This window comes from Gossypium raimondii, chromosome 2 (genome assembly GCF_025698545.1).
Source record: "Gossypium raimondii isolate GPD5lz chromosome 2, ASM2569854v1, whole genome shotgun sequence".
NCBI lineage: Eukaryota > Viridiplantae > Streptophyta > Magnoliopsida > Malvales > Malvaceae > Gossypium > Gossypium raimondii.
In genome coordinates, this window is record NC_068566.1 from 8,896,702 (window position 1) to 8,921,472 (window position 24,771).

Here is a 24,771-nt window from a genome sequence, read left to right on the forward strand (position 1 = left end):
GTGCTTAGCCAATGTGTCAACATTGACACCACAATTAAAATGCATACATTTCATTATCTTAGTTAAAATGCACAAGCTACAACACACTCATATTGACCATTAGTTATTCAAATCATGTAAACTAGAATCTTAATTCACAAGTATATAACCTAGTGATTAGCAATCACACAAATATCATACCATATTGAATGTTAAGACTTACATTTTCCTATTTCCAATCAACCAAAACTTGCATCATGCATGCACATATCAATAGTCATTTAACTAAACACAAAATAAGCACACCAAGATATATAACATGAGTACTTATGGACTACTACAAAACAAACTCAAATCCCCTTATTACATGTCATATAAGCCAAGTTCGAATTCATAATCTACCAAGATCCTCGATAGTGTGATTTATTCAAGTTGATCCGATATTAAACTTTCCTAAACAGTATCTACAAGGAAACGAAACAATAACACGAGTAAGCTTTCATATAGCTTAGTAAGTTTATCGATTACAACGATAAAGCTTACCAAATAAATATAAAAAATCAAATAACGAGTTTACTAAATAGAGTTCCTGTTAATAAAGCTATTCTTAGCAAATCCTATCAATCACAACTCACAATAGGTGAGTAATGCTTAGTACAATAGTACAAATCAGTTCCACATTTCAATAATTTTCAGAGATTAATAAACATAGCCCAGTGATTGGTAAGTAGATGCGAGTACACAGTTAACCATCCAACACACTAGATGCTTATAAGAGTCAATACCATCCAGCACACCTGATAACACTATAATATAACACGATAGTCCGCAACAAATGCAGGATCTCGGCATATCCAGTGAACAGAGAATATACATAAATCATCTTCACTATTCAGATCAACCTCGTACCACACGCATAATAACCTATTGGCATGCCAATCGTACTCTATCCTACGTTCATCGATTAAGAGCATTCCATCACAGAACAATACGTGATATCTCACTATCTCATATTCCATATGTAAGCATTAGTTCAGCAACCAAACATCCATCGGCTTAGAATATCTCAATCCGTGATCGATGTCATATCAATTCATTATTTCCATTTTCAATTACATGCATCAATATAATCCAACATTATACAATTAAGTCTATATAATACGTTTAAAAATGTATTAAAATTAAACTGAATGAACTTACCTGACTATATTGAATTTTTCTCTTTCCCTCAGTTTTATCACTCGTTCTTGATCTAAAATAATAATTTCATTCAATTAACTAATTCCAATAGAAAAATTAACTTATTTTATGCAATAATGTCATTTTTGACATTTTTACAAAAATTACCACTAACATTTCACTTTTATGTAATTTAGTCCCTAAGTCCAAAACATGCAATTTAACCATTTTCAATTAAATCCAAGCTTAGCCAATCTATTTACCACTTCATTACAGGCCATACTTCTTGTTATTTTGCATCAAGCCTTTGTACTTTTACTATTTTCACATTTTTGTCCTTGAACATTAAAATTAACAAAAAACTACTTTTCAAAATAGTTTTATTTAGTAACCAAGCTTAATATTATAACATAAAAATTGAAGAACAACTCAAACTCATTAATGGCACAATCCACAACATTTGACCATTTTACAAATTAGTCCCCGGGTTAGCTAGATCGAGTTAATACGAGCTCAAAAACATAAAAAAAACCAAAAACTAGCAAGGTTTACTCACCAAATCGAAGGCTTAATGTTTGGTCGAAGTTTTCAATGCCTTAGCCATGGTGTTTCAATTTTCTCCACATGAAGAAGAAAAGCAAATGTTGATATTATCTTTTAATTTCTTTAATTTAACTTACATTTTAACTTTTTACTAAATTACCCTTTTAATATAAATTGTAAAATTTTTAAATTATATCCATAAACGTCCATAATATAAGTATATGGTATAATTACCATCTAAGGAAGGTTTAATTTCACAATTGGTCCTTCAATTGTTTCAAAATTTGAACTAAACAAGTTTATTTCAATTTAACCCTAAACTAATTAGAACTAAATGAGCAAATAGCCCAAAAGCTAGTGGATTAATTATATCCACCACCGGTTGGACTTTTTGACCATGGTCTAATCACCATTTTGGTCCCTTTAGTATTTTAAATCTATAAAAATTCACTTTTTCAATGTATAGTAAACTACAACTTCTATTTTACGTCAACTTTTTAACTAATAGTTTTAAATTAAATTATAATTTTTAAAATGTCAATTTAGTAATATAATGAAAATTAAAAGGTATTTTGGTCAGTTCAAAATTTTCTCCAAGCTTGTGCTTTTAACTAATCATTTTAAATTAAATTATAATTATTTTTAAATGTATAATTATCACAATTCTACTAAGTTATAATTATCAAACTTTTTAACTAATATTTTTAAATTAAATTACAAATATTTGTAAACGTCAATTTAATAATACAATAAAAAATAAAAGGTTTTTAACTAATATTTTTAAATTAAATTACAAATATTTGTAAATGTCAATTTAATAATACGATAAAAAATAAAAGGCTTTCTCATTAGCTCAAAAGTATCTCCAAAATAATAATTTTGTAAATTACTAGCTTATAATGTCACATGCATTGCACATAACTTTATAATTTTACTTTATTAAATAATATATTTTATAATTTCAAATATATATTTATGCTAATTTAATGAAACTTAGTTTAATTTATACTAAAAGTCAATTAGTTTTGAAAATTTTGAGAGAATAAAATAAATTTTTAAAAATAATGAAAATAAAAATTGAATTAATACATAAATTTATTAAAATAATATACAAGAAAGTAAATACAAAATGTAATTCACACTAAATCAATAATTACATTTAATCATAAGGATTATAAAATAATTGTTGAAATTAAATTTCTTTTCAAAACAAATCTAGATAAATAAAAATTTTATTTAAGATTGTTTGCTTCAGCATAATATAAGAAACTTACAAAAAAATTAAAAATAATATCAAAATATTATATTGCGAATCATCAATTAACCTAACATTATCTCTCTTGATGCCATTATTGTTCAAAATATGATTCAATATTTCATTTTCAAGAATCATTGTTTTAATGTTTCATTTTTATTATATAATTCTAACTTATTATTGCTAACAATCTTCATTTTTTACCATTACTTTTTCTTAGTTATTAATTGATTGTATATACCTAACTACTAAATGTTAATTATAAAGCTAAAATTAAATTTTAATTGGTATATAAGCCTAATACTAAATAAGTGGTAATTAAGATGCTTAGAGTTCTATTCATTTAATAACTTTATTTTATATAAATAATATTAGCACAACTATTTTAAATAAAAAATTACTTTTAAATATCAAATTTAAGTTAATTGTAAATTAAATTATAATTATCACAACTTTTTTATATTTTATACTTAAAATTCTATTTAAGTAATATTTTATTTTAAAATTAACAACATTTTGTTTACATCAAACTTCTTTTAAATGATAACGGTAAATTAAATTATAATTATTTTTAAATATGTAATTATCACAATTTTATTAAATTATAATTATTTTTAAATTTATAACTATTACTCCTATTTTAAGATAATTTTTAAATTAAATATTATAATTATTTTTAGATATCAATTTATTAATATGATAAAGAATTAAGGATATTCCTATCCATTCAAAAATTCCTTCTGCTTTTATATATATTATACAATTATAGATATAAGCTGGAAAATTCTCTAAAGCAAATTAATTGACACATTATAGCCTAAAAGAAAAAAAAACGTCGCAAAATAAATATTCAAACCAAACAATAAAAGAAAATAATGAAAATACAATTAATAAAAGGAAGTAATAAACTTCCGTGATTGACTTGATAATCAAGGGCTATTAATTTTAGAACTTACTTGGGTTCGAACTTTTGAAGGAGTAATGATAAGTCTTTATTTGAATAGTTCCCTTTAGACACCTTTAAAGTGGGTGCGTGTGTACTAACCTCTTAATTGTACATTATAAAAAAAATCAGTAATAAACATCCAGTAAATATATATATATATATAGCACATTGCATGACTAGACATATACAATGTCGTTCAAATGAATAAACAAACATTCCTCAACTTATTTTTTTAAGCTTGAACTAGTTAATTTTTATATTGGGATTTTAACCCCTTTTTTTCTAATTAGTTTCTAAATTTGACAAATTTTTCCACATTAAAACCTGGATTGTTTTTGGTCCAACTTTTTTTAAATGTAAATATCAGTGGCTAACTTGAATAAAAGAAAGTTAAAGCGGAATGGGAAAACAATTGTTAAGTTAAGAGATTAACTTAGACAAAAAGAAACTTCAAACCCCAATGTGAAATAAGTTCAACCCTTTCAAGGATATGAGGGTGATACAAACCTTAAATTCAATATAAAAGCAGCAGCTAAATCTTAAATCCAATTCCAAATATACAAACCGAGTAACAATCAGCAAAAAGGAAATACAGACAGTCTTTAAATAAAACATCAAAGCACAAACAGCTTAATCTATATTACAACCTAACAATAAGGAGACATTGGAAGCCAACAACACCTCTCCTGCTCAACTTTTGGGATTTGCATCAACAATACTTTGGTATAACCACCAATTCCCCTGCCATTCAATAACAAGGAATTATGAAATCTTCTAAACAATACTAAGTTCACCAACATCTTTCAATAAAAAGAAATCAAGTCTTATAAAGAATGATGGGGTTGATCAGTTATCATTAGCTGAAATTGCATTGCCATCCAAAACAATAAAAGAGGCATGAACAATGTTGAGCCAATCCACACCGGTTCCTTGTTGGCATCTTTGACTTAAAAGAGGACAATATTCAATCTTCAATTGCTTGAGGCGTTGCATGTTATTTGGCAGACTTAACAATTGTGGGCAGTGGATGATGGCAGGTTTTTCAAGTGATGTGAGATTGTGCCACTCTACTGAAGTTGTGAGGTTTACACACTCTGCAATGGTTAGATTCTTTAAGGTGTTGGCGGACCCTCGTAGAAGCCATTGGGGTAAAGCCCCCAGCTTAGGTAAGTTTACAATGCCCAATGATAGAAGGCTGAAACCATCTTCTTCTACTTTTTCTATTTTCTCTTGGAATCCTTGTGCCCTACTCAAATTAAGTTGTTCGCAATCCGCAATAATTAGAGATTGTAATGCAGTTAGATTTTCCAAACCAAGTGGCAATGATACCAAGTTTTTGCAAGCAGCAATAACCAGTGTATTCAGGGATGTGAGTTCCTGAATCTCTTGAAACAAATATTTCAGATTGGGACAGCCATAAATAACTAAAAGTTGAAGTGATTTCAAGTGTTGTAAACCATTACCACCAAGATCCTGTTGTTATGTGGTTAATGATAAAAAATTGATACTGACCATGTACCTCATATACTTAGGCAGCTCTTCAATTTGGCCACAACCATGAAAATTTAGAGTTTGTAATTTGTGCAACTCACAAAGGGAGTTGGGAAGTTTCTTGATGTTGGGACAGTTAGAAAGGTCGAGAAACCTTAAATGCTTCAAATAACCAATCCATTTAGGCAATACTTGGAGAGTAAACTCAGAAAGATCAAGCATTCGTAAACATTAGAACCTTTTTAGACATGTTTCAATGAAGGATTTGTCGAAATCGGGAAGCCTGAGTGAACGCAAATGGCCAAATCTATTAAGGAATTCGGAGGGATTTTGGTTGAAGTTAATAAGCCACATATGTCGAATCCCAAGGGCAATATTTTCCTCAAAGGAGTTGACTATACAACACTCATTCTTTGACGCTGATAATGCAAGATCATGGAAAAGATGATGCATCTTAAAAGTATCAAAAATATATCCCTCATCATAATCTTGAAAGAAAGATCCCGACAACAACTCATTCAAATACTACATACCAATATCATACGGATTTTCATTTTTACTGGGGGATTAAAGAAGACCGTGAGCCATCCAAAATGCGATTAAGTTAAACTCATTAAAGCAATAATCCTTTGGATAGAGTGAGCAATAAGCAAAACATTACTTCAGCTGAGGAGACAGTTGATCACAACTTAATTTCATAATAGAAACTATTTTATTATCTTTCTCCATTAATTTCCACCTTTCGTTATCTCTGACAAGTGTCCACTCTTGCTCTGAAGTTTTGAAGAAAAGCAAACTCCCCAATACCTTCACTACTAGAGGAATCCCTTGGCATTTCTTCACAATTGCTTGCCCAATTTTCACAAGGTTTGGATGTTGTTTCTCTTTCCCTTTCTTGAAAGCAAATTTGAGAAACAAGGATAAAGATTTTTCATAAGGAAAAGCTTTCAAATAGTGGCAGGAGATTGTGCCTGTGATCTCTGCAACTCGGTTACTCCGAGTGGTGACTACAATTTTTCTTCCGCTAGCTCCTCCCACTACTAAATTTTTGAATTCCACCCACTTTATGTTATCTTCATTCCAGACATTATCTAAAATCAGCAAATACTTTTTGCCATTCAAGCACTCCTGTAATGCCTCCTATAATTGCTCCAAATCCCTGCTTCCAATGTCTCCATCGCCACTATTTCTGGATTTAATGATTTTTACCATTAATCCTTTTAGATCAAAGTAAACGAAAACACACACCCATTGTTTCAACTCAAAGTGAGCATCTACAGTTCCATCATTGAAAACTAGTTTGGTAAGGGCGGTCTTCCCCAGACCTCTGATTCCAACTATGAGAAGGACGGGTATGTCTTCCTACGCTGGATCATCCTGCGTTAACATCTTTACAATTATTTTTTTCTCTTCATCTCTGCCAATGACCTCTGATGTTAGCACAAAGAATATTGTTTCCCTGTCCCGGCGTAGGTCGTGACTTCGGCCATCATGTTTGTCAACGACATGAAGACTATTTCTCAATACAATAATCTCATGAAAACTCTGATTGAGTTGCTTAATCTTATGGGCCATTTTAAATTAAAAAAATAAGTGGGTTTTGTTATAAAACTACTTCAGGATTGAAATATATCAACGTTTATTTTAGTTTTTTTAGTAGTTAGTTATTTTGCATGTTGCTTAAGTTTAGGAGAAAGTGGGATGTAGATGTTGATTTTATTTTATTATAAATACTGAATGTTTGCTGAATGAAATTGAATAACCTTCATCCATTTTTCTGGTTTTATGTTTTATTTCCTTTGAATTGTTACAATTGGTATCAGAGTTTTATTCTTAAGGGATCTGTATGTGTGTGAGGGTGCTGAGTTATGGATGTTGAATCAGGTTCTAGTTTTTCTTCAATTTCTCCACCAATGTTTGATGGAGACAACTACCAGGTTTAGGCAGTTCGTATGGAGGCATATATGGAAGCTTTGGTATTTGGGAAGCAGTGGAAAAAGATTATGACATTCATGTTCTCCCAGCTAATCCTACTATGGCATAAATCAAATTGTAGTAAAAAAAGAAAATAAAGAAATCTAAGGCAATGGCTTGTTTGTTTGTTACAATCTCGTCTACAGTCTTCACTCGGATAATGACTCTGAAGTTATTGTAAGAGATATGGAATTATCTCAAGTCAAAATATGAAAGAGATGAAAGAATTAAAGAGATGCGTGTGCTAAACTTGATTTGAGAATTTGAGCTGCAGAAGATGAAAGAAATATAATCAATTAAAGAGTAATCTGATAGGTTATTGGGTGTTACAAATCGAATCAGATTACTTGGTTATGAGTTCAATGACTCAATAATTGTTGAAAAATTCTTGTAACAGTGCCTGAAAAATTTGAGGCATCCATTTCGGCCTTGGAAAATACCAAAGATCTTACTCAAATCACTCTTGTAGAGATTTTCAATGCTTTTCCAACACAAGAGCAGAGAAGAACTATGAGACAAGAAGGTGCTGTTGAAGGAGCCTTGCCATTCAAGCGTCATGAAAATGTAAGAAACAATAAGAAGAAATTTGTTAAGAAGAATCAAAATTCTACTTGTGAATCTTCAACTAACAACAAAGCAAGAATCAAATGAAAGTTGACCAGGAAGATAAGGATCAACTGTTTGTGGCTACATACTTTGTGGGCAGTAAGTCAAATGAAAGCTGGTTGATTGACAACAGCTGCACCAACCATATGACTCATGACAATGAGTTGTTTAAATATTTGGAGCCAACTAGCATCACCAAAGTTAGAATTGGCAATGGGGATTACATCTCTGTCAAAGGAAAAGGAACAGTTGTAATTGCAAGTTGTACAGGTACAAAACATATACAGGATGTTCTTTTTGTTCCTAACATTGATCAAAATCTGTTGACTGTGGGGCAGCTTATTGAAAAAGGCTTCAAAGTCATTTTTGAAGATGAATATTGTCTGATTAAGGATGCAGCTAATCAAGATATCTTTAAAGTAAAAATGAAAGGAAAGAGTTTTGCACTCAATCCTTTAAAGGAAGAGCAATTTGCCTTTATTCTCAAAGAAGATGTCACACAGATTTGGCACAAGAGAGTTGGGCACTATCATCACTAAGGGTTACTACAACTAAGAGAAAAGGGGTTAGCACTTGATGTTCCCAAGTTGAGAGATACAATCTCAAGCTGCAAAGCATGTCGATTTGGAAAGAAAAGTAAGAAGTTATTTCCTAAGTCAACCTGGAGAGCTACTTACAAATTGCAGTTCATTCATACTGATGTAGCAGGCCCTCAAAGTACACCTTCTTTAAAAGGTAGTCGTTATTATATTATTTTTATTGATGACTTCACCAGAATGTGCTAGATTTTTTCTTGATGTTTAAATCAGAAGTTGCTTAAGTTTTTTGGAAGTTCAAGGCAATAGTAGAAAATGAAAATGGCTGCAAAATTCAGAGGATAAGGTCTGACAATAGGAATAAGTATACTTTAGCAAAGTTCAACAAGTTTTGTGAATATTATAGCATAGAGCATTAGCTTACAGCTCCTTATTCTCCTCAACAAAATGGAGTTAGTGAAAGAAGAAATAGGTATATCATGGAAATGTCGAGATTGCATGCTGTATGAGACGAATTTGCCAAAGAAGTTTTGGGCAAAGGCAGCAAATACTAATATGTTTCTATAGAATAGAATTCCAACAAAGGCAGTGAAGGATTAGACACCATTTCAGACATGGTATGGTTACAAACCATCTTTGAAATTTCTTAAAGTATTTGGTTGCTTGTGTTTTACTCATGTTCCATAAAAAAAAACATGATAAACTTGATAGAAGAGCCTCACCAGGTATTTTTATTGGTTATAGTACTGTTAGCAAGGCCTATAAAATTTTTCATCCATAAACTAAAAAAATTGTTATTAATAGGGATGTTCACTTCATGGAGGATGAAGAATGGAGCTGGGATAATGTAGAGAAGAAGGCTCAGACTTTGACAGCTCTAAAACTTAATTTTTTTATTCTAGCATTGAAGAAGAGAATGACTAGCAAAATGAAACAATAGATGATGCTTCTGTGAGAGGAACAAAGTTGTTTTCAGATATTAATGAAAGATGCAATGTTTCTGTGTGTGAACCTGCTAACTTTGTAGAAGCAAAGAAGGATTAAAAGTGGATAGCTGCAATGGAGGAGGAGTTGTCGATGATAGAGAAGAACAACACTTGGATTCTTGTAGATAGACCTCAAGGTAGATATGTGATTGGAGTTAAGTGGGTATTTAGAATCAAGCTTAATGCTGATGGCTCACTCAACAAGCACAAAGCCAGGCTAGTGGTTAAAGGATGTGCTCAAATTTTTTGTGTCGATTATTCTGACACTTCTGCTCATGTTGCTAGAATAGATACAATCAGGTTGCTGCTCGCAATAGCTACACAAAAAGGTTAGAAAATATTCCAATTGGATGTCAAATCAACTTTTTTAAATGGTGTCTTACAGGAAGAAATTTATGTTGAGCAGCTCCAAGGATTTGGGAAGAAAGGTGAAGAAGACAAAGTTTATCTTCTCAAGAAGGCCATTTATGGTCTAAAATAAGCTCCAAGAGCTTGGTATAGCAAAATTGATGAAAACTTGTTAGAATTGGGATTTGTAAAAAATCTGTCTGAAACAACTTTGTATGTTAAGCACAATGATTCAGACATTCTTATTGTCTCACTGTATGTTGATGACCTACTGGTTACAGGAAACAATATAAGTCATATTCAAAATTTCAAACAGAAGATGATGAAGGTGTTTGAAATGACTGATCTTGGGTTCATGACCTATTTCCTTGGCATGGAGATCAAACAAGGGCAAGGTGAAGTTTTTATTTACCAGAAAAAGTATGCAAAGGAGATATTAAAGAAGTTTCAGATGGAGAAATGTAAGGCAGTCAGCACTCCAATGAATCAGAAAGAGAGGTTGTGCAAAGAAGATGGTACTAACAAAGTTGATGAGGGATATTTCAGGAGATTGATTGGTTGCTTAATGTACCTCAGAGCAACAAGACCTGATATTTTGAATGTTGTAAGTATTTTATCTCAGTTCATGCATTGTGCTAGTGAATTACATCTCAAGGCTGCCAAAAGAGTGATGTGATATGTCAAAGGTACAAGTGATTTTGGTGTCAAGTTCACAAGGAGCATTGAGTTCAAGCTGGTTGGTTTTTCTGACAGTGACTGGGGAGGTCCTATTGATGATATGAGAAGCACTTCAGGCTACTATTTTACTTTTGGTTCTGGTGTTTTTTCATGGACCTCAAAGAAGCAAGAAACTGTAGCTCAATCTTCTACTGAAGTAGAGTTTATTACTGCTACAGCTACTGTTAATCAAGCTTTGTGGCTGAGGAAAATTTTACTTGATCTTGATCATCTGCAAAAGGAAAGCACAGAAATTCTTGTTGACAATCAAGCTGCTATTGCTATCTCTCATAATCCTGTGTTTTATGGGAAGACTAAACACTTTAATATCAAGCTATTCTTTCTCAGGGAAATGCAGAAGCATGGAGTTGTGATTCTTGTCCACTGCAAAATAGAAAATCAAATTGCAGATATTTTAACCAAACCATTACCTACTAGCAAGTTTGAGCTTCTGAGGTCAAGACTTGGCATTTGCAACTCCTAAAGCAAGGATGAGTGTTATGAAACTACTTCAGGATTGAAATATATCCACGTTTATTTCAGTTTTTTTTAGTAGTTAGCTATTTTGCATGTTGCTTAAGTTTAGGAGAAAATGGGATGTTGATGTTGATTTTATTTTGTTATAAATGTTGAATGTCTGCTGAATGAAATTGAATAACCTTTATCCATTTGTTTGGTTTTATGTTTTATTTCCTTTGAATTGTTACAAGTTTGAGCTTGAAAAGAAATAGTTTACCTTCTTTCTACTACTCTTCTATTTCAGAAGTTGTTTCCTCAATGCTTCAATTACAAATTCATCCACTACATCTTCTGCATCATAATAAGCATCCTTCAAGTCTTGTAGCCAAACCCCCAGCCGATTGTCAGGAGCCTGTTTCTGTTCAGCAGCTAAAACCACAGCTTTCATTGCAGTTAAAGTCTTTTTAAGCTTTTCAATGTTACTATCAACTCCCCAAGCTAGGCTTATTTCTTGATAGGTAATATTGCTTAGTGCAAAAATGAAATTTTCAGCAATCCTAGATGCAAAGGAGTCCATGACTGATTATCAATGGAATTGGGGAAGGAAGAAATTGAATGAAATGAAGACAAATTATGGAAATGTGAACTATTGCTACCAACACTCTTGAAGTAATAATGAAGAGAGATGGATCACAAATAAAACGATAAGGAAACTGTGTGAAAGACTTAACCCAAAGAAAAACCAAGTCAATGACTCAAATCTTGTTTTCTTTTTCTTTTTTTAGGGCTAGTTTGGCAACTTTTTAAATGTATTTTTGAAAAGTAATGTGGAACACTGTTTTTAAGAAATACTCTTGGAAAGTTTAGTTTAAAATTTGAGTGTTTAGCATCACTGTTAAAAAATGCTTTTGAGAAATAAAATGTTCATTTTAGACATGTTATTATCAAGTAATATTTTAATATATGAAATATAAATTTTAAATTTTTTAAACAATAAATATTAATTATTTATAAAATTTAATTATAATATATATAAACTATGTTTTAAATATTTAAATATAACCATTAAATATTTGTAATTAGTATTTAAAAATTATTTTAATTAATGATTTTAACACATTTGTAATTAAGCACTAAGGAAAAAAGGGGAAAGTATTATGTTATTGGAGGGGTGAAAAAGTAATTAAGCACCAAAAGTGCTTTTGGAACTTTGGGAAGAGGAAAAACTAACAATTTTAGCTTCTCCTTTTTATAATTGCTTTTGAAAAACACTTCTGAAAAGCTAAAAATTTCAGCCAAAAGCAACTTGTTTAGCACAGCTTTTCTTCCAAAGGTGTTTTTGAAGCCAGGAGTGCTTTTTTTAAGCACTACTAACAAGCTCTTAGTATGATTGAGTGTTTTGTATTTTTTTATGAAAGAAAAATAACAGTCTATCAACAATTCGTTAATATTATTAGAATCTTTCATCTTTATTTGATTAATAGAAGATGCATGAATCCGTTTGATTAATAGGAAATTTATTTGGAAAGTAAATTTTAACTGCTTATATTGGGAATCGGTACGAATCAGTTAAACTAATAATTGAATCGATTGAATCGCTTAAAATCAATTGAATCAAGATTTTAACTTTTTTAATTTTAATAATTTTTAACCGAATAAGTGAACTAGTAACTTAACTGGTTTAACTACCGACCTAGTTTGAAAAACATTACATAATTTTTTTTCCTTTCCACTTTTTTTTGAGTGAAAATTGTTTATAAACTAGACTTTATTGCTTGACTACGCCTGGGTTTAAAAATAATTATAATAAAAGTTAATTTTAATCCTATTAAATCACTATTATTTAAACATTATAATTACATTTAAACAATAATGTTGAATTATACAGATGAATTGATATACAATAAAAATAATATATGAGAAAATTAAAACACTATACGACACAACAAATAACATAAAAATGAATATATATGATTAATAGATCACCTCGAATAATGCAGTCCAATACTAAGAAATAAATAATTTAAATAATATGGATTAATTCGCAAGTGATTTTATCTACATTCAAAATATAAATAAATTCAAAATTGAATGTGCAAAAGTTATATATTAAGGTACTGATTCTTAAATTATATATTTTAACTTTTTAATATCTTATCTTCGAAAAGAGAGTCATTATCTCTAAAATACTTGTGTGATCAAAACCACAAGATCCAATATATCAATTGATTCAAGTGCACTTTATCATTTAGTTTTGATCTTAATTTATTCTTAAAGATGTGACATGACATATCTTGATTTGTTAAGTTTTATATCAAATATTGTTTTACGGTTTTAACAAGTGGTATCAAAGTCTGGTCATGTCGAATTATTGAGAATGAATTGATTTTTTATTATTTTTAAATTAATTTATTTTTGAGATTTAATGAATTTAATATATGAGTTGGATGTTTTAATTAAACACATATTAAAAAAATTTTAATTTATGTCAAAAGTTTTAGGATTTTAATTTTGGTATATTTTCGGTTCTTATACATTACTGATTCAATATAAATAAATCAATTGTTGTTGAAATATTTATTATTATCAATATCGATGACGGGTATGGCTTTAAAGGGATTTTGTAAAAATAAAATAAAATTGGTTGGTTTATTTTGTGAATATTCGTCACTTCGGTTTATGTTAAAACAGTCCCAAATTCTATATGTTTTAACAGTAATATCTGCAGGGCGTAACTAGTGTTGGTATGTTACACCCTTAAAATTGAAAAATTTTTATTAATATTTTTAAAATTTTAAATCAATCAAAGTATTATTACATTTTGGCCCTCTCTTAAAAATAATAAAATTTGATTTAATCTTTTAAAATTTATAAAGATATAAGCTATTAAAATGGTGAAATTATATTTTACCATCGTAAAAATTACAATTTAATTTCGATCCTCTAAAATATTTTCGACTTAGCCTCCAAATATGATTTTGAGGGTTTTTAGGATGCAACATGAAAGTACATGTAAATAGAAATGTTTTGAAGTGATTTAACTCAAATAGTTTTATATGTATTATGATATTTCTAAAAATATGTTTTAAATTTAAAATCATAAACTTAAATTTTAAATTTGAATAATTCAAACACTAAATTTGAATTAATTCAACATCTTGAATTTTCAAATTTAAAATCATAAACTTGTAAATGATTTTCAAATTTAAAATTTTGCAACCCAAATCCAAATCTAAATTTTAATTCTCTTACTTAAAATTTGTAGGTAAGCTGTTTGGATGATCATATAACTTTTGGATATTTTCTATTTTAATCATACAATTTTTAAAACTTTTAATTTTATTATCAACGTTTGAATCTATAGTCACCCATAGTTAAATATTTAACGGAAAGTGGACGTGGATATTTTATTAGGTTAATAACAACTTTAACTTTTCAATATTTACACATTTTATTAATTTGGTCTTAATTCTAAAAATTGAATAAATTTAGCCTTCAATATTACAAAATTTATTATTTAGTTTTAATTCTAAAATATTCAATAACCTTAGTCTGGAACGTTTACAAAATTTATCAATTTAATTATAATTCTAAAAGTTAAAAAAATGGAAAAATATTTTTGGATAGAAAATGATAAATATGATTTTAAAAAATCTAAAAATATTTTTAAAAATGCTTTGAAATTTCTCTTCTTCTAAGGTTTATGTAATCATCTTCATTCCTCTGCTTTGAAATTCGTTTAATTTTGTCCCTTTTCTTTTGAAAATCTATGATTTTGATTTGTGCTCTTCTTCTAGGGTTTATATTCTCATCATATATCCTACACCCATTTCCCCTGCTTTGAAATTTGTTTAATTTTGGCGTTTTGTTATATCACAACCCAATTCCGACTCCCTTTTCTTTCCTTTCTTATTTTTTTTTCCAAATTGTATAAAGTTTATTAATATAAAATTCATTTTTTTTAAAAATTCATTTTTGGATAAAAATCATTTAAAAGTGAATTTAATTCTAATTGTAAAAGTTTAAAAATGCTTTTTATATTTTTTAACTCATTTTATCCAAAATGATATTTTTTTAAATATTTTTCTCTTTTCAATTTTTAGATTTAGAATTAAATTGATCAATTTTTAAAATTAGAACTAAATTATAAATATTTTAAAAATGTTTCAGGTTAAATTTATTGATTTTTTTAAAATTAGAACTAAATGATAAATTTTGTAAACATTGAAGGCTAAATTTGTTAAATTTTTAGATTTAAGATCAAATTAATAAAATTTGTAAATATTAAAGGGCTAAATTTGTTATTAGGCCAATAAAAAAGATTCACTCCAGCATCCCATTAAGTATTTAACTGTGTTTGAATAAAATTTAAAATTATAAAAATATTGGTGATGAAATTGAAATTTGTTTAAATTGAGTGACCAAAATGGAACCTACCTGAAAGCTGGGTGACCACCCAGGGAATTTATTCATTTTTTTAACAATACCATAGTGCAGGCCAGAATTAGCCCAAACAAAACAAGTAAAAATGACCTGTCCCGAGTTCTCTGCCCCAACTCAAAATTAGCCGCGTCTCTTTTTATTTATTTATTTATTTTTCGCTACTCGAGTCTGTTTTTTTTTTACAAGTTTTCTTTTTAATTTTAATTATTAATTGTAAGAATTAAAAATTAATATATTTTGCTGATTGAATCGTATCGTCTTATACATTTATATGTAAAGATTTTGTTAGTTAACATTTTGTAACTCATATATTATTTCAAATTTTAAATGAAAAATACAATGTTCTTCGGTTACATTTGTGTGCCTTGGCTGTTGTTATTCTTTCTGTTTTTGCTTCGATTTCATTGTTTCTGGTTGTTGATTTAATTTTTGTTTTAATGCCAATGTTCCAACAAATGGTAATTAGAGCCTGTCATCTTTGAGGGCCTCTGTTTTTGGTTGTGTTTTTGGTTAAAACAAAGCCTGGAGAAGAAAGAAATCGAAGCTGTTAGGCTTGTTTCAGCAGGATGAGCTTCACACCACCTCCACCACCTATGTTCACTGGAGAAAACTACCACATTTGGGTAGTTAAGATAAAAACATATCTTCAGGCACACGATTTGTGGAATGTGATTGAAAATAATACTGAACCACCTCTATTGAGAGCCAATCCCACCATTTCTCAGATAAGGCAACACAGTGAAGAGTGCTCCAAGAAGCATAAAGCCATGACCTGTTTGCAGAATGGGGTATTAGATGTAATCTTCACTAGGATAATGGCCTATGATTCACCTAAACAGGCATGGGAGAAGCCGAAGGAGGAATTCATGGGGTCAGATAAAACAAGGCAGCAACAAGTGATTAATCTCGGGAGAGATTTTGAAAATTTGAGAATGAAAGAGTCTAAGACCATCAAGCAGTACTCAGACAGAATCATGGCCACTGTCAACACATAAGGCTCCTTGGAGTGGATTACAGTGAAAGCAGAGTTGTTGAAAAAGTCATCACTACTCTCCTTGAGAAATTCGAGTCAAAGTTTTCTTCACTTGAGGACTCGAGAGATTTGTCAATAATCTCATTGTCTGAGCTGATAAATTCCTTGTATGCACTTGAGCAAAGGAGAGAAAATAGGCAGGAAGAACATCCTTAAAGTACTTTCCAGGCAAAAACCAATGAAGGCTCAAGTTCAAGCCAAAGAATGAAAAAGCCTTGGTCCAACAGAAAGGAGAAACCAAGGAGAGAAGCAGGCAAGAGAGAGTTCCCACCATGCATTCACTGTAAGAAGACCACACACTCAGAAAGATACTGTTGGTTTATGCCAGACATTCAGTGTAGAAGCTGTAAACAGTTTGGCCATGTTGAGAAAGTGTGCAAAAATAAAAGGAAAGAACCTGTTCAGCAATAGGCTCGAGCTGCAGAAGACCTTCAAGCTCAGGAGGAGCATGTTTTCACAGCCTCCTGTTTTGTTGGCACAACAAAAGTCAGAAGTGATTGGTTAGTGGATAGTGGCTGCTCACACCACATGGCAGCTGATGAGAAGCTGTTTAAGGATCTGGACAAGACCTTTACTTCAAAGATCAGAATTGGAGATGGTAATCTAATTGAAGCTAAAGGAAAAGGCAGTGTGATGATTAGCACTTGTTCAGGTAACAAAGTAATCTTTGATGTACTTTTTGTGTCTGACATAGACCAAAACCTGCTTAGTGTTGGCCAGTTAGTGGAGAAAGGATATACTTTGGTTTTTGAAAATGGCTGTTGTATTGTTAAAGACTCATTTGGTCAGGAGCTGGTTACAGTAGTTATGACTAATAGGTGTTTCATGTTTGATGTGAGTCAAGTTGAGAGAAAGGCTTATACTAGTCTTGCTGATAGCACTGGTCTTTGGCATAGGAGATTAGGACATGCCAATTTTAGATCACTTGATCTGTTGCATAGGCTAAATTTGGTTGATGACATGTTCAAAGTTGAAGCCACTAGTACTGTTTGTGAGGTTTGTCAGCTTGGTAAGCAGGCTAGACTGCCTTTTCCTGTCAATAGTGCATGGAGAGCTCAAGAAAGACTTGAATTGGTGCACTCTGATGTCTGTGGTCCAATGAAAACTCTCTCCCTTAATGACAATAAGTACTTTGTCCTGTTTATAGATGACTTGACCAGGTTCTGCTGGGTTTATTTTTTGAGGCAGAAGTCAGAAGTGTTTGAAACATTCATCAAATTTAAGGCCTTGGTTGAAAACTAAACTGGTTGTAAAATTAAAGCCTTAAGAACTGACAATGGCTCTAAGTATGTGTTTGACAGATTTCAGAAGTTATGTGAACAAGCTAGGATTCATCATCAGTTGACCACTGTTTATACTCCTCAACAGAATGGAGTGTGTGAGAGGAAGAACAGAACTGTGCTTGATATGGCCAGATGCTTGCTATGTCAAAGGAAACTTCCAAGCAAATTTTAGGCTGAGGCAGTCAACACCTCAGTGTATTTGCTCAACAAGTTACCAACTCAAGCTGTTAAAGACAAAACTCCCTTTGAAGCCTGGCATGGATTCAAGCCAGTGGTATCACACTTAAAAGTGTTTGATTGTGTCTGTTATGCTCATATTCCAGTAGAAAGAATGACCAAGCTTGAAAATAGAGCTGTTCCAGGGATCTTTGTTGGTTATAGCAGTACCAAGAAGGGCTATAGAGTGTTTGATCCCTCAACAAAGAAAATTCTGATCAGTAGAGATGTGAGACTTGATGAAGGAAAATTTTGGAGCTAGAATGGCACTGAAGCAGACTCGATTGAAGAGGGTCACCTGAAATTTGTCTTTGATCCTGCAGAAGAAAAACTAGACAATGAAGCTGTTGATGATGCTCCTGTGAGAGGCACCAGAACCATTGCTGATATTTACCATAGGAGCAATGTTGCAATGGTTGAGCCCTCTGACTATGAAGATGTTGTTAATGATAAGCATTGGAAGAAAGTCATAGAGACAGAATTGGAAATGATCCACAAGAATGACACATGGGAATTGGTAAATAAACCTGATCATAAGAAGGTTATTGGTGTTAAATGGGTTTTTAGAGCTAAGTATAATGCTGATGGCTCATTGAACAAACACAAGGCTAGGCTCGTGGTGAAAGGCTACAGTTAGCAGTATGGGGTTGATTTCATGGAGACATTTGCTCCAGTGGCAAGACTGGACACAATCAAACTCTTGTTCACTTTGGCTGCTCAGAAACATTGGAAGGTTCACCAAGTAGATGTCAAATCAGCATTTTTGAATGGTTTCCTCAAGGAAGAGTTTTTTATCTAGCACCCTGAAGGGTTCAAAGCTGCTGGAGAGGAAGACAAAGTGTATAGGCTGAGAAAGGCACTTTATGGCCTGAAGCAAACACCAAGGGCCTGGTATGACAGAGTTGACACTTACCTGTCTAGGCTCGGGTTTGAGAAAAGTGTTAGTGAAGCTACACTTTATGTAAAGAGGTCAGAAGGTAAAACTTTGCTGATTGTTTCTCTTTATGTGGATGATTTACTTGTGACTGGAAGTGATGATGGTTTAATTGTTGAGTTTAAAGCTCAAATGCAAAAGGTATTTGAAATGACTGACTTGGGAATCATGACTTACTTTCTTGGTATGGAAGTGTATCAGTCTGATCGAGGCATTTTCATCAGCCAACATGCTTTTACTTTAAAAATTCTTGACAAATTTTGTATGCAAAACTGCAAAACAGTCAGCACACCTGTGGCTCAAGGAGAGAAGTTGACTGGCAATGGGAATCAAGAAAGGGTTGATGAGAAGCAATATCAAAGTCTGGTAGGTTGCTTGCTTTATTTAACAGCAACTAGACCTGATATTATGTTTGGTGTCAGTTTGTTGTCAAGGTTCATGCACTGCTTTGATGTGGTTCACTTGAAAGCAGCAAAGAGGGTCCTTAGATACATTAAAGGAACTGCAAGTTATGGTGTGATGTTTGAAAATGGAAAGGAGCTGAAGCTGGTAGGATATTCAGACAGTGATTGGGCTGGCTTTGTCGATGACATGAAGAGCACTTCTGGTTACTTTTTTACACTTGGATCGAGTGTTTTCTGTTGGTGTTCAAAGAAGCAACAAACAGTTGCACAATCCACAGCTGAAGCAGAGTATATTACAACTGCTGCAACTGTTAATCAAGCTATTTGGCTTAGAAAGCTCCTACATGATCTCAATGAAGATCAAGCTAAACCAACAGAAATCATGGTAGACAATCAATATACAGTTGCCATAGCCAAGAATCCGGTCTTTCATGGTAAGACCAAACACTTCAAAATCAAATTTCATTTTGTTCGAGAGGCTGAACAATCGAAAGAAGTCAGCCTTGTCCATTGTAGCTCAGAAACTCAATTGGCTGATATACTGACCAAGCCATTGGGAGCCACTAGATTTGAATATTTGAGAAGGGGAATCGGTGTTTGTTGCATACAGTCCAAGTAGGAGTGTTAAACTTTGGCCTGCAATGTAACATGGAACCAGCAACTAGCTGCCAACAAGTTCAACAACATCAAAACAACTTGAAGTGCAGCATTGGAGCTGAACCGAATGCAACAGTAACTTTGTTTATTTTGTTTCAATGCAATCTGGTTTAGTTGTGAATTGTATAAGTGAGTTAGTAGGATTAGTCTTTGATTAGTCCTTGATGTAATGGCTGATATGTCAGCTCATTTTGTGTGTAAGTTAAGTTAACCATTAGTCATGTATTAGTGGGGGCAGTTAAGTTATTAGGTAACTGTCAAGTTAACATTTTGTAACTCATATATTATTTCAAATTTTGAATGAAAAATACAATGTTCTTTAGTTACATTTGTGTGCCTTGGCTGCTGTTATTCTTTCTGTTTTTACTTCGATTTCATTGTTTCTGGTTGTTGATTTAATTTTTGTTTTAATGGCAATGTTCCAACACATAGAGACTTAAAAACACGATACATAGCCTCTCTGTTAACTTTTTCCTCCGCTATCAATTTTCCAATGGCCCAGTTCACGAAACCTTTGGATTTGCACGAGTCCTCCTTCGTACTAACTACCCTCATCGCTTCCTCCTCTGAGAATTTTAGATTCGCAAGCAGAGAACTTATATCATCTTCCATGTTTGCCTCTGAATACCACATCAAGAAACAAACTAAACCCCCCCTCCCCCCCCCCCCCCGAACAAAAAACCAAGAACCAGCAGCCCCTGCAAGAAACATTGAAGAAATAGGACAACAAAATAACCAGGAAATCACACACTCCAGCGGATAACGACCAGACTATCTCCTCCCCGCCACCGCCGGATGGCCAAACCACCACCGAGGACACAAAACCAAAAGAAAGAGCACAAACTGAAAACACAGGAAAAAACCACTACAAGAAACCCCACTAAACTAGAAAAAAGAAAAACAAACCTTAATAAACCTAACAACAAGAATGCAAAAACACAAGAAGATACCCCAGAATACGACAAAAAGCCAAAACAATCAGCCGATATTATAGATTAACGTAGAAAAGTCAAAGAAAGAATTACCACAAATGTTGTAGCATGCGACACAACTTGGGTATTTGCATGAATAACGTACGAAATCATGTAACAACGCATAAAAACAAGAAGCAAAATAATAAAGAATCATAAGAAATTGCAACACCTACAACCTTATTCGGTGGTCTATCACATCACGCAGGGTCTAAGACAGACTTAGAGATTCACGGCCACCCACGTAATCTCCTTCCTGACACCTTGGAAGGCCCGCCACTGCTACACAACCAGCCTCACCATCTTCGGGGAAATCATCAACTCCCAACCATCCAATTATTCTTTTCGAAAGAATAAAGATAGGCACGCAAACAGAAAACACAAGAACGAAAATCCTCACAATCTTGGAGAAATTCTAGTACCAAATTTCTTTTTGACTCGTACGTTTAACCCTTGACAGACTTTACGGATTTTTTTAATAAGTGTTGATTGGTTGAAGTGTTTTCTTTAACTGGAGATAATGGTTGAGGTCAACATTGATTACGAAACTCCATCGAGCTAAATGAACCTTTTGAATTTATTTTTTGACTCAATCACTACCACATCCAACCAAAACTATGATCAAAATGAGGAATTCAAATCAGAAAGCTTTTATTTATTGAAACATTTCTAGCTCCATTTCACTGGCAAAGTGCAAGGCTTCAAGGGATTCAAATGTTTAAAGCTAAATGATGCTTCACTGATCGTTTTTTTCTCATTAAAAGAAATTGAGTTTGGGTGTGTCTGTAAAACAAAAAAAAAAAAAAAGAAATCGACTTTGGGTGTGGGTTTAATGGTGAGTGCTCGATGACTAGGTGATGATGGAGTTTGAGTCTGTCAAAGTTGAGTATAGTATTTGAGATTGTGAGGTTTGAGTGAGAGTCGGAGAACAATGGGAAGCTTGAAGATGAACGAGGAAGGAGATGAAAGGATGAATGTTGTTTTACAAAGTTTCTCTCTTTTGTTTGGTTGACTGGAAAATCTAGTAACAAGAGAGAAAGATTTTAACTTTTTTCTTATAATTTTTTAATCAGAATATTATGCGGTTGCATATCAAATATAAGACCATTTTGTGAGTTTTTCATGATTTTAAATTATAAATAAAAAAACTTTACTTACTTTGATTTTGGTTTTGATTGGTTATTTTTGAATGTTCTATATTTTTAATATTTTATTTATAAAGTTTTTGAATTTTTAAAATTTAGACTAAATTGACAATATATGCAAACATTAAGGGTTAAATTGTTGAATTTTTAAAATTAGGACCAAATGACAATTAAGCCTTTATGTAATTATATATATTGTAATACCCAATTTTAGGCCCGGGCCCAAATAAATAGATAAAATAATAAATAGTCTAAAATCTAAAATTACACTACCCAAATACCCTTGGCCCAATTTCCCCAGTCCAATTACCCTAAAACCCAAATTAGCCTAAAACTGAAAATTAGAAAACCCTAGAAGCTTCAGCATCCAGCCCCGGTGCCACACGACCCACGTTGCAGCAACCGTCATCACCCACGACACACTCCTTCCACGATCTCCATACCTGCGAAAACACAAATACAAATGGGAATACAGACAGAAAATAAGAAAAAGAGGGGAGAGGAGAAAAAAACTTCAAAAAAAAAAAGCGAATAGGATTTTTTTTAGATTGAAACAAGAAATAGAGAAAGAAATCAGTGTACAACGAAATACAAAAACAAAAATAATAAGAATACAGCAGTTGATTTTGAAGGTGATTTTCGTTGCATTTTATTTATTTATTTATTTATTTTCTTTGATTCTCTGTTTTTGTGCAAAAAAAAGCAAAAAGAAAAGGACGGAACTTACCTGAATCGGAGTCCGCGGCGGAGCTTTGACGGCGGTGGCTTGGTGGTAGCTAGGGCTTTAAAGAAAACCTAGCAGATTCCCCTTTTCTTCCCTCTGTTGTTTTAAAAAGGAAGAAAAGAAGATGAAACAATTCTTGCGCCTATTGCTTTAATTTGAGATTGAAAAGGGTTTTAAGCACTGATGGGTTATTTACGTTTTTAATCCTTCCATTTTATCCCATCATTTCAAAATCATTATGGTTTGTTTTCAAATTTTTCCCATGAAATCTTCAAATTGTTTTATTTTAATCCCGTTTAAATGCAGTGTTTAAGAAGTTTGGGTAAATTTCTTTCTAGGTCCTCCTGTTACGCGCGTTCTAATGTGCTCCTTTTCACGTTTTCAAGTTTCGAATTCAGCCTTTAAATTCTATTTATTTTCAATTCAATCCTTAATTTGTTATTTTAAGTTTTTTTATTAATACTGTTAAATTGTTATTATTACTGTATTATTATTAGTATTTATTATTATTATTATGGTTATTATTACCATTTTAATACATATATATTTGCGCATATATATATATTTAGATGTCTTTTAAATGTATATACATATCTTATATTTTATTTTTTATTTTTTCTTTAGTTTTATGTACGTATATATGTGTACATATATTTACGTTTTATAATATTTATACGTTTTCAATATTTTATAATCCATATAAATACACATTTTTATAATATACATATAAATATTCATATACTATTCAAAACTTTTATAAATATATTTTTCATTTATTTTTACATATACGTATATGCCCATATTTTCATAATTATTAATATATTATGCTTACATTTTTATTTTTATGTAAACTTTATTTATTTTATGATTATGTTCTTTTTATAATTCTTGTATACATATATATGCATTAACACTTTGCAATACATATATAGGTATAATTTAAATTAAAGTAATGATTTCATGTTATGCATTTACATTTTATCATACTTTTAAAGAAAAATATATTTTGGCTTTGTCAAAGCATTAAAAATTATCATATTTTATAAATTTTTAAAATATTTGGCATTCATGATTCTCGAGAAAGATTGTATCCTAATTTACTGGATTGCGATTATTTTTTCGATGAATTTAGAAAACCAAGTATTTATTTTGCAATAAATTCACGCAAATTTCAAATAAAAGCTTGTTCTCGGAATCTAAAAATGTCGTGTCCTAACTTACTGGTCATGACATTTTGACTTCTTGAAATAAGATTTTTTAACAAAAGGCACTATTTGGTATTTGAAATTTTGAGAAATTGTACCCTAACTTACTGGGTTTCGATTTTCTTCATTTGATCTAAATAACCGAATATCCTTCTTAGATTTAACTATGTGAGTTTCAGAATCAAAAGACGAACTTAATTTTGAAGATTTAAAAATATTGTGCCCTAACTTACTGGGTGTGATATTTTATTTCTTTGAAATAAGAATGTTTGTATTATTTTAATTCATTCACATGTTAAAACGTTTTCTTTTAAAATCTTTCCAAATTTTCGACACCAAGATATAAAACAATCAATTTGGTACCGATTTTGGGCGTCACGAGGGTGCTAACCCTTCCTCGCGCGTAACTGACTCCCGAACCTATTTTCTCAAATTTCGCAGACCAAAATCATTTTTAAGGTGAGCCGATCACACCTCAATCAAGGATCGGTGGCGACTCCAATTTTTGTTTTAAAGTCGACAACTAAATTTTTGTTTTCAAAAAAATGGTTTTGACATATATCATATTTTTATGTCTTTTTAAATTAAATTATATATTTTTTTAAGTTTTTAAAATTATAGAAATTTTGAAGTTGGACTAAATTGAAAAAATGTGCAAACATTGAAGGTTAAGTTTGTTGAATTTTTCTAAAATTAAGACTAACTTGACAGAATATGTAAAATATTAAAAGCTAAAT

General features: G+C 31.5%; 1 protein-coding gene and 1 long non-coding RNA gene across 2 annotated transcripts; both read right to left on the reverse strand.

Moving 5' to 3' along the window:
• Nucleotides 1-4,748: 4,748 nt before the first annotated feature.
• Nucleotides 4,749-6,645, reverse strand: LOC128033791 (putative disease resistance protein RGA3). Its single transcript, XM_052621900.1, has 3 exons — nucleotides 6,642-6,645; nucleotides 6,201-6,484; nucleotides 4,749-5,375 (listed from the first exon to the last, which is right to left on the reverse strand). Exons 1-3 carry the CDS (start codon nucleotides 6,643-6,645, stop codon nucleotides 4,749-4,751), a joined length of 915 nt encoding a protein of 304 aa, XP_052477860.1.
• Nucleotides 6,646-22,269: 15,624 nt separating this feature from the next.
• Nucleotides 22,270-23,186, reverse strand: LOC128035563 (uncharacterized). The gene is made up of 2 exons (XR_008192029.1): nucleotides 22,833-23,186; nucleotides 22,270-22,548 (listed from the first exon to the last, which is right to left on the reverse strand). It is a non-coding gene; the product is annotated as an uncharacterized LOC128035563 (long non-coding RNA).
• Nucleotides 23,187-24,771: the final 1,585 nt, after the last annotated feature.